General features: G+C 34.1%; 1 protein-coding gene across 1 annotated transcript in view; it reads left to right on the top strand.

Annotated features, from left to right (window-relative positions):
* Window positions 1-8589, top strand: part of stat4 (signal transducer and activator of transcription 4) — a 14352-nt gene extending 5763 nt beyond the window's left edge. The window contains exons 10-24 of the mRNA XM_016539265.1: window positions 513-605; window positions 724-783; window positions 1897-1917; window positions 2144-2234; window positions 2743-2787; window positions 3014-3097; window positions 3930-4028; window positions 4166-4301; window positions 4475-4527; window positions 4615-4709; window positions 4998-5134; window positions 6020-6211; window positions 7846-7891; window positions 8017-8119; window positions 8219-8589. Coding sequence (XP_016394751.1) covers window positions 513-605; window positions 724-783; window positions 1897-1917; window positions 2144-2234; window positions 2743-2787; window positions 3014-3097; window positions 3930-4028; window positions 4166-4301; window positions 4475-4527; window positions 4615-4709; window positions 4998-5134; window positions 6020-6211; window positions 7846-7891; window positions 8017-8119; window positions 8219-8233 — 1270 coding nt within the window. The 3' untranslated portion in view covers window positions 8234-8589. The remainder of the gene's footprint in view (window positions 1-512; window positions 606-723; window positions 784-1896; window positions 1918-2143; window positions 2235-2742; window positions 2788-3013; window positions 3098-3929; window positions 4029-4165; window positions 4302-4474; window positions 4528-4614; window positions 4710-4997; window positions 5135-6019; window positions 6212-7845; window positions 7892-8016; window positions 8120-8218) is intronic.
* The last annotated feature ends 2497 nt before the right edge of the window (window positions 8590-11086 follow it).

Raw genomic sequence — 11086 nt, 5'->3', positions numbered from 1 at the left:
GGCGAATATCCGCTGGATGTAAACAACGTATGCTGTTCTGTGTCAGCTGCGTCACGCAACGCAACGTTTCCTACGTTGTTGTGATTTGATCTGAACGGAAACAGCGTATCCGTGTGACGCAGCTGACACAGAACAGCATACGTTGTTTACGTCCAGCGAAATGGCACCATGGTGATGCGGAGGAGACGAATTGTTGAATGAAGTCTTTATTTTTTTTTCTTTTGCGCACAAAAGGTATTCTCGTAGCTTTGTATAATTGCGGATGAACCACTGATGTCACATGGATTATTTTACAGATCTCCTTGCTACGTTTCTGGACTCGAACGAAGGTCTTACGGGTTTGAAACGACATGAGTGTGAGTAATTAATGACAGAATTTTCATTTTTGGGTGAACTAACCCTTTAAGGCAATTAGTGCCGTAAATACATGAAACTCGATGAATGCAACACAATAGAAAGTCTGCGCTGGGTGACCAGGGAACCTAGATAATCTGTTTTGGTCATGTTTGCAGCTCCTTTGTGGTGGAGAAGGAGCCATGCATGCCTACACACCCTCAGAAACCTCTAATCATCAAAACACAGGTGCAATTTACCACCAAGGTCAGGTATGAACCACAGCTTCCACCAAACTCCTCATGTAAACAAGTCTACTTTCACAAGGAGTTGACTGCCTTTAGTCCAACACAATTATTGCCCATTTAATTTCACTTTTTTTCTTTTCAGATTACTGGTTAAGTTACCTGAGGTGGATTATCAACTCAAAGTCAAGACAACATTTGATAAGTATGTTCCCAGAATTATGTCTACATTTTATCTTTGTAACCTGGGCCATTCATGTTATGCAATACATTTGCAATAGTTACAATAATGTGCAATACATCAACCATTATTAAACTTTTAACTTATTAAAAAGAAATATTCTTGTGATGTAATATGAGGAAGCGTGTAAAATTGTAAAGCAGACTTAATATATTTCTGTTAAACCTTTTTATTTATAACTTGTTTGTATACAAATTTAAGAGTGGGGATCATAAAATGGAAAAAAAGCTAAAGTAAGCCATTGCTCAGTGGGGGCTGATATTTAGCTTACAGAAGAGTATCAATCTGAAGTTAATATTAATATTTAAAAATAAATGTAATGTCTAGATATCATACAGATTATTATTATTATTATTGTTGTTGTTAGACAGAGGTAAACCAACTTATTCCAGAGTACACCACATAATATTCATCATAATATTTACTAATGTTGTTTTCCTACCACACATGATGTCACTTCCTGGAAGATGATGTCAGTGAACTTGCTTTGTCCAAGTAAAATCTCAAATGCATTTCGATAAAGAGTCATTTATGATATATATATATTGTTGTTATCTAATTTTCGTTAAATAAGTTTAAATCCAAGTTTTGACTGATGAATCTATGTTGAATCTATGTTGAGAAAAAAGTGATTTTACAGGAAAATCTGTAAAAAAACAAAGCAATATTCCCACAATAATATTCTTTGCTTACCTCATTTTGATAAAAAAAATAATAATAATAAATAAACAAACAATCTTGAATATTTCTTAGACGTTAATGCCGCATCCACTCAAACTAAATTTACAATAGTGAAATTATTAAAGATTAACTTTCTAAAATAATAATAATCTCTAATATGAATTCCATCTTTACGACTGTGAATATGTATTGTGGCATTTATGATAGGGACATGAAGACTATACACATGGAATGACCCAACTATAATTATGGCTATAATAATTAATATCGTTCTCACATTTACATGCAACTTTTTCTTTCATTGTTCAACAGCCATGCAAGCAATGTTTGTATCACAGATGCATTTAGCCCAACATGACCATGTTTTTCTACTCTTTTCTATTTTTGTGTGTGCAGAGACCTTCCACCAGGCAAAGTGTGAGTGCACTCAACCTCAAACAGAAGAACCAACTTCCTGTTGTTTATTTAGGCCAAATCTCAATATGAGTTTTTCAGCTAAGTGTGTGGGGGAGGGGGAGAGCAGTGTTTTACAAGCTAAATTCTGTACATATTCTACATAGCGGGTTACTGTAATTTACAGTACAGTGGAAGTTGTGACTAACCAGAAAATATCAAAACTAAGATTACTGATATTTCCTTGTAGGAACAGACAGTTCTTCATCCCCACCAACAACACCAAAGTGATGGATGTTGAGGAGTCGACTGGATGTCTTTCTGTAGAGTTCAGGCATCTGGTACTTCACTCTGAATTCTAGCACATGAATCAAGACCAATACTGTTAATAAGGCTTTGGTGTTAAATATATTTAAATGACTTCACCCACTGTAGGAAAATGAATTAGTCATTATTTACTCACCCTCATGTTGCTCCAAACCCACATTCTGTTTTTTTTTTCTCCATGGAACACAAAAGGAGACATTTTAAAACTTATTTTTCCATACAAGGACAGTTGGTAGTGACCACAGCTCCAAAAAGTGAATAACTTCATCTGTTCCTCTCATAAAGTTACTCAATGTCAGAAGACTTGGAATATTTTACTATTTCGTATGTGTGTGTGTGTGTGTGTGTGTGTGTGTGTGTGTGTCTTTTTCCGAGTTTGACAACTGTGATAACTATGAACTGTTGTTAGAATGAGCTGTGTGAAAATGAACATGAGGTTGAGTAAAAAACATTTTCACTCTTGGGTGAACTATCCCTTTTTAAGAGAGCGAAGATATTTTATGAAGTCTTTGTGTTTTGCAGCAGCTGAAAGAGAGAAAGTGTCCTACTGGAGGAAAAGGAAATGAGGTAAGACTGCATTATTTCTAACATCTGCTTACTTTATAGGTGTATCACTTCCAGTGGCACATCTTACAAGGCCTACACCATGGCTCAAGCCTGGTTACATGGTAGCATTTTTGCCACGTTGTTATCCAGTGAGGAATACATCATCTTGTCAACAGAGGGCAGCCTCACACAGTATATCCTTGATCTTGGCATTGAAGCATAATAATATTGCATCTCTCTATTGCAGGGTCCCCTGTCAGTAACAGAGGAGTTACACTCTCTCAATTTTGAGGCCATGCTGATGTTACAGGGCCTGGATATTGATCTTGAAGTATGTTTTAGTGTCTATATAATATATATATGTATATCAAATACTGTATACTATTGCCATATATAATCAAAAACTTATTTAAAGCTTAACTGAAAATCTTATATATTTTTTACTACATTTGTGTGTACGTACATAGACACACACACACACACACACACACATATATATATATATACTCACCAAAACAGTATTTATTTGATGATCAAATACAGTAAAAACAGTAAAATTATGAAAGGCTATTACAGTTTCATTTAAAATATTTGTTTTCTATTTTAACATATCCTAAGATGTAATTTATTACTGTAATGTTAAACCTGAAATCATTCTAATATGCTGATTTGGTATTGATTTCTTTTTACTAGCAATGCTGAAAATTGTTGTTGTAATATTTTTGTGGAAACTGTTATACATTTCTTTCGCTCAGGATTCTTTGAACAGAAAGTTCTAAAGAACACAATTTATTTGAAATTTTATAAGACATTATTTTATAAGATTTTATCAATCTTATAATTGTATAAGACATTATAAATCACTCTGGATACCTGATGAATAAAAGTTTGACATTTCTTTAAAAATTACTGACCCAAGTGTATAAATAAATGACATATTACATATATTATTCTTTTTCAATGTTGAGAAAATAATAATAATAATAATTTATTATTTAGTTAGACCAACAGTTAAAATTCAATTTTAGGACAGCTCTGTAATCATTTATATTGGAAATTACTGTGCTAATGTAATGCTTTTTTTTTTTTTTTAATGATTTGATTTTTTTTTTACATCACTTATAATACCACTCACTGAGTTTTGTATTTTTGTTCCTGTTCAGACTTGCTCCCTGCCACTGGTGGTCATCTCCAATGTCAGTCAGCTCCCAGGGGGCTGGGCCTCTGTCATGTGGTACAACCTGCTAACTGATGACCCCAAGGTGAGCTTCTGATGCAGATACAAAGAATGGATGTCTAGCCTTATAGTATCTTGTTTATAAAATAACTAGATGTCATAGTTTTAATCAGTGGCAAGGCTGGACATAAAGTATTATTTGAACTTCTCTGACTTGTTTAGAACCTTGGATTCTTCAGTAACCCCTTGCGGGCAAGTTGGAGTCAACTCTCAGAGGTACTCAGCTGGCAGTTCTCAAGTTTTGCAGGACGAGGACTCAACAAAGAGCAACTTAACATGCTGGGAAATAAACTTCTGGGTATGTTTTCTATAAACTTGTTGGTTTATGTGACATTAAAGTAATTTTATGTCATTGTCTGCTGACTGTGTGGACTGTATTTCCCAAATGTTGTTCCATAAACATGCTGAAAGCCCAGTTTTTGTAAATGTGTTTTGGCTTCCATCTAAACAGTGTTTTAATTGTTTCTGAAGGTCAACACGCTTCTTATAATGACTGCCAAGTTTCTTGGTCCAAGTTCTGGAAGGTAATATTGAATAAATATTATATACTCATGCTGTTTTCAAATTGTAACAATATAAATCCAATTAGTTTTTTTCCCTGTTGCTCTCAGGAAAACATTCCTGGCAAATCATTTAGTTTTTGGCTGTGGCTGGACTCGATCTTGGACCTTATCAAGAAGCATTTACTTCCTGTTTGGATTGATGGGTCAGTGGCCTTATTATGACATTCAGATGCATGATAAATAGATATAACACACATTAGCTCTGTTATTCTGATAAGCATGTAATGAATAACAAATACAACTACTGGATAGAACAGTCTTATCTTTGTGATGTTTTATCACTTTATCAGTATATTTATCAGTATAACAGTATATTTATAATGAGATTTCTCGTTATCTGCTATGCTGAATAAAGTTTTTGCTTGTGGCGATGCATTCTGCAGAAACCATTTTCTGCTTCACAATGGATTCTGCTATTTTTTGTTTCTCAGCTACATAATGGGATTTGTGAGTAAAGAGATGGAACGTGCTTTACTGAAGGAGAAGGAGCCAGGGACATTCCTGCTACGCTTTAGTGAAAGTCACCTTGGAGGAATCACCTTCACCTGGGTTGAGCAGGATGAAAATGGTTTGTCTACAATATGTCATTATACTTTAAAGGAAAAGTTCACCCAACAATGAAAATTTGCGGAAAATGTATTCACCCTCAGGCCATTCAAGATGTAGATGTGTTTGTTTTTCCATTGGAACAGATTTGAAGAAATTTAGCATCACTTGCTCACCAATGAATCCTATGCAGTGAATGGGTGCCGTCAGAATAAGAGTCCAAACAGCTGATAAAAACATCACAGTAATACACAAGTATTCCAAATGACTCCAGTCAGTCAATTAACATCTTGTTTTTATCAGCTGTTTGAACTCTCATTCTGACGGCACCCATTCACTGCAGAAATAAATGCTGAATTTCTTCAAATCTGTTCTGATGAATAAACAAACTCATCTAGGTCTTGGATGACCTGAGGGTGAGTAAATTTTAAATAAATGTTAATTTCTGGGTGAACTATTCCTTTAAGAATAACATTCCCAATACAGTATTTAATGTAGGGGACATTATGTTACAGGTGTGAAGCTGTAAAACAAAAATAACAACATAAGAATCCTAGCCAGTTCTTCCATGCAGTGAACAGTGTTCTGTTTGCAAATCCACACAGGTTAATCAATTACTGTAATTTCCACACTGAGACGATGTCTTGTATTTGCTGAGGGAAACTCCAGGCTGGAGATATTCCAAAATTTAGCAGATGCCCTTTATCCTTTTATAGATAAAATTTGTATTTCCTTATTTTCAGTGTGCAATTGAAAATGTAATTGTTCATATTAAATAATGCCTGAGGGAAAAAGCTGTTCTTTCAGTATGCCTGGCTGTTTTGGTGTTTGTTTGTTTTTTTTGCATTGTCTTTATTGTATTAAATGTGTTGTTAAATAATCTTAAGCACATGTATTCTGCCTGCAGGAGACCCAAAGTTCATCTCTGTAGAGCCATACACGAAAAACCGTCTCAACGCCTTGCCCATTGCTGATATAATACGGGACTATAAGGTCATTGCAGATGGTGTTGTCCCAGAGAATCCTCTAAAGTTCCTTTATCCTGACATCCCGAAGGATGAGGCTTTTGGGAAACATTACAACAGCCAGCAAAACAAAGGTTAGATGTCTGCAAATGTATCTGATTTTTTATAATTTAGCTGTGTCCCATGATATTTTGCTTACAGCCCTGTTACTTTTTTTTACCATTACAAAAAAAGAAAAGAAAATTGGCACACTCAAGAAATAACAGGAAGCAGGGGCGTAGTTTACAGGGGGGGATATAACCCCTCAATAACCAAAACTAGCAAGTACAACCCCCCAATATTTATACCATGCTTAATGGAAACCTAGAATCAGGCTATTAATTAATTTATTTGAATAGCGAGCCTTCAGCGCTTTTATAAGCGCTAACTTTACCGAACGGAGCAGTTATCAGCACAATATGACTGAAGTTCATGAGCGGCGCGCGAATCACGGTATACTCTGTGTGCGTTCACCAGCGCGCTCGAGAAGTGTGATAAGATTTGCTCGAGCCATTCCTATCGTGAAGCTGGTGGTCAAATATGTGATTTATTTGAATTATTTAGAGAAACAGCCACTTTAAAATGCTATGGAGAAAGTCGAACAGTATCTTAAAAAAGGCAAATAAACTAAAAAGACTGATGAAAAGATGAGTCTTGAACCAGCACTGACATATATTAAAATCTTTTTAAACTACTCATGACCACCTTTACTAGAATTTATCACGTTTTATTGTAGGCTTATTAATTGTGTAAAATTTAGTCTAACTTGTTGTAGAATTTATATTAGATAATCTGTGAAGGGAATAGATTTTTCCCTATAGATTTATATTACAACTGTGGCATGTTGTAGCTATTGGTTCTAATTGTGCAGGCGGTTGTTTCTTCATAACAAATGGTATATTGATTCATTAAAAAAAAGTCATTATTGGCCTGGTAATGATTAATAGGCTAGTCTTATTATAAAAGATGCTACAGTTAAGAACTATACATGGCCTTCAGATATTCCAAAAGATGGCATAGATTAAATCATTAGGAGCCTGATGAACTGTTAAGAAGTAAGAAATAAACAATGTCAGTGTAAGAAAATGTTAAGTTAGATTGACTTCCCATGGCATGTTGAATTAGAACATTCTGTCAAACTATAGCCTATAAGTGCCTAAATAATATAAAATAAATTATAGGCTATATATATATATCCTGCAAACAAGTAATTGTTATCTATGAAGTTACTTTATTGCAGTTATGTTATCAACCAACTTTGCATAGATGATAGCACAAAATACCATTTCACAAAAATAAATATATAAGCAAACAAACAAATAAATAAACCTTATGAGTGAGCATGACCCGGGACTCTACTAAAACCGTTCACACTTCAACCCCCCCAATGTTCAAACCAAAGCTACGCCCTTGACAGGAAGGGACGTACATAGTCACTTCCCATTATCTCAATGTTTACATATATCGTATTGTTGACTCTATTCATCATGCTCAACCATAATGTCGTCAAACTCATTGTAAGAAAAACGAATGTATCTCTATTAACAATACACATTTTCTTAAGGTTAAGCACCTCTTTTCAGTGTGTTTTTTTTTCAGTAGTATTTTCCATTTGTTGAGGATTTTTTTTTTTGAGTTTCAGGCCTTTTTTTTTTGGAAAGAGCAGGATTATAACTATCATACTGTATGTGAAAATGCTAAATGCATTTTTTTTTTTTATCTTTCACAGTTTGTCCTTACATTCAGACACAGTTAGTTCCAATTTCCCATCGGAAGTGAGTATCTTAATTTCTTTCACAACAAGATTTAATTTTATAATTTGTTTCTTCTCTGTGTTGCATGATTGTATGAACTGATTCTGATTTTTCTTCTTTCTTTCTTCAATGTCCTCAATTCTCAGTGGTCCAGTCCAAAATGCATGTTCCTCTCCTGAACCCCCCATGTCTCCTGGAATGTTTGAAATTATTACCCAGCACCTCAGCCCCTTTGAGTTTGAAAGCGCTGTAAGTAACATTTTAAACATCACTAATAAGCAGAGCTGATAAAGCATGATTCAGTCACCAGAAAATGACATGACACTTTTTTCCTTGTTCACATTGCAGATGAGTTCACCCTAGAAAGGGCAACAGCCCCATTTCGCTTGGTTCCAAGATTATGGATGGGTTCAAAGATTTTCATCTCTTTATTTTGGCTTCTTTTGCTGTTCTTCACTTTTCTGGCTCTATGCCACTATAATGCATCATGTCTCTATTTTCATTTGCAGAGTGTATATTCAAAAATACTGTCAATATAAAAATGCATCAGATGTATTATTAATGTCATAATTCTACATTCCAACAATTTATAAATACAATATGACTGGTCTCATCTACCTGTAAAATTCAGATTTGCCCAAACCTTAATCTGCCTTAATGTTATTCTCATTTTAATGTTTATGTATATATTATGACAAGCATTTTTTTTTTAAATAAAGAATTTTATGGTTCAGCTATGGTATTATTATTAGTAGTAGAAGTAATAGTAGTAATAATGTGCACTCTTAAAATAGAATGCAGCATCCTGGCACAATGACAAGGAATTGTGGTTGTTCGCATTATGAGGTTGGAAATGTTGTTGAGTGGGCTGCAGCCTGCATGCTGCAAGTAACATGGGAAAGGCTTTCACCCACATTCTTCCTGTCAGCATATGTGAGGTGTTTGCGCCGTAGAATCCAGTAATTTAGAGCTAGAAGTAGGAATCTAACCATGTTTTTCTTTATCGTATGTAGATATTATCCTTTATAAACAGAAAACTTCCATTAAAGTCTGTGACTAGATGCACTATGAGCCTGCAATATGCTTTATGTCAATTAAACATCAATTTTTAGACATTTTTAAAAACACTTTTACACTTCACTTCATGTTTTTGAGTTGCAAATATGACATGCAAAATATGACGTTAAGTCTTTTGCATTTCTGCAACCAAATATGCTAACAAGTTTGATATCTACTTCATTCCCTTTGGTTTGGCATACTGGCGTGGGGGGAAAATACTGATGTCTATAAAATGTCATCAAACAAAACAGTTGGCAGGACTATGAATCATAAGTTGATCATAACTTGATAAGTTGAAATGAGTTTAGTTTCTGTAACAATCTGAATAATTGTAATTTTATATCAATATAATAAAGTGATAGTTCATCCAAAATGTATTGTTATTTAGACATTTTCAACCAAACAGTTGGCGGTAGCCATTGACTCCCAGTATTTTTTCCCCATGATATGCGAGTCAATGGCTACCGCCAACTGTTTGGTTGAAAATGTCTAAATAAAAATACATTTTGGATGAACTATCACTTTATTATATTGATATAAAATTACAATTATTACTACCTTTTAAACAGTGAAGTTAATATTTTATCCAGTATATTAAGACATATGTCAGGGACATGAAAATGTATTGCATAGTATTGTTCAGATTGTTACAGAAACGAAACTCATTTCAACTTATCAAGTTATGATCAACTTTCGGTTTTGTTTGATGATATTTTATAGACATCAGTATTTTCCCCCCACGCCAGTATGCCAAACCAAAGGGAATGAAGTAAATATCAAACTTGATATCATACCACTTCTTCAAAATATTGTGCTCAACAACACAAGAAAGAAACTCATACAGGTTTAGAATGACATGGGAGAGTAAACGATGATGCAATTTTTATTTTGGGTGAAATATCACTTCAAGTCAACATATGGATTTATTTTCAACAATTTCATTAGGCTACTGTAATTTCATTATTGTACTTTTTCTATGTCCTGGAATGCTACACAATGGTCTTCAAAAAAGAAAAAAAAATCATTTATTAACAAATATTCCAGGTGTGTTGTTTTAACTGGTAATTAATATATAGGTATTTCCTATCAGTGTTGTGGAAAGTTACTTTTAAATGTAGCCTAATGCATTACAATATTGCATTTCTGCCTAAAAAAAGTAACTAATTACGTTACTTAGTTACTTTTTATGGAAAGTAATGTTATATTACTTTCGCGTTACTTTTTAAATCTGGGCAGGGCTTGCTTGTTTGTTTTTAATATAAAAAGTTCTATTTTTAGCAAATGTAAAAGCCCTTTCACACCAAAAAATGAAAGGATAAGCCTCAGGCTGAAGGAAAAGTAAATTCACGTCTGTACAGTAGAACACAAGTTCAACACTGTTTAGTAATAAAAAAAACAATGAAGCACAAATGTTAGTTTATCTAACATTTTACTTATTAGTATGGTGGATCATCAAAGGTCAGCAGCAAAGACATTGGTTAATAAAATGGGATTAAATACATAAAGGATATTTGTGTTATTTAACATTTAATTATAGTTTGCGTCACATTCTGAGTTTGCATTTCACTGTTGTAATTCATTTTGATGAATCTTGAATCTGTTTTTTTTTTTGTGTGTGAGATGAATTAATGCATGTTCACATTTAGTCTAGAACTACAGTAACATGTTTACACAGCGCACACCGCTGTACTTCCGATTTCTCTCAACATGGGGACAGGAGACTTGTCAGTCAATAAATGGGAAAACAAAGTACCTTGCGTTACTTATTTGAAAAAGTAACGTAAAAACTAGTGCGTTACTTAGTTACTTGAAAAAGTAATCTATTTACGTAACGCGTTACTTGTCATGCATTACCCCCAACAGTTTCTTAAATCCTAAATTTCATTCGGTTTGTCTTTTATAACATCGCCTTAACTAACAAAAATCGGGAACTGGCTTAGAAAACCCTTAGTGGTTATTCTAGTCGAAATCTAGCTAAAAAAGTTTTTTTTTTTTGCTTAGGGGATTTGTTGCAATCTGGCCCAGATTCTTAATGACATCATCCTCCAGGAAGTGACATCATTTTGGTGGGCATTGCAAACATCAGCAAATATTTGAAAAGGATTTTGTGATGTTAGATGGATTGTTTCACTATAAAGCTGCATCTGGTTTCCCCCT

Source organism: Sinocyclocheilus rhinocerous, unplaced genomic scaffold (assembly GCF_001515625.1).
Source record: "Sinocyclocheilus rhinocerous isolate Xijiao unplaced genomic scaffold, SAMN03320098_v1.1 scaffold1569, whole genome shotgun sequence".
NCBI lineage: Eukaryota > Metazoa > Chordata > Actinopteri > Cypriniformes > Cyprinidae > Sinocyclocheilus > Sinocyclocheilus rhinocerous.
The sequence above is the reverse complement of the archived record's forward strand: the minus strand, read 5'-3'. Positions and strand labels throughout refer to the sequence as shown.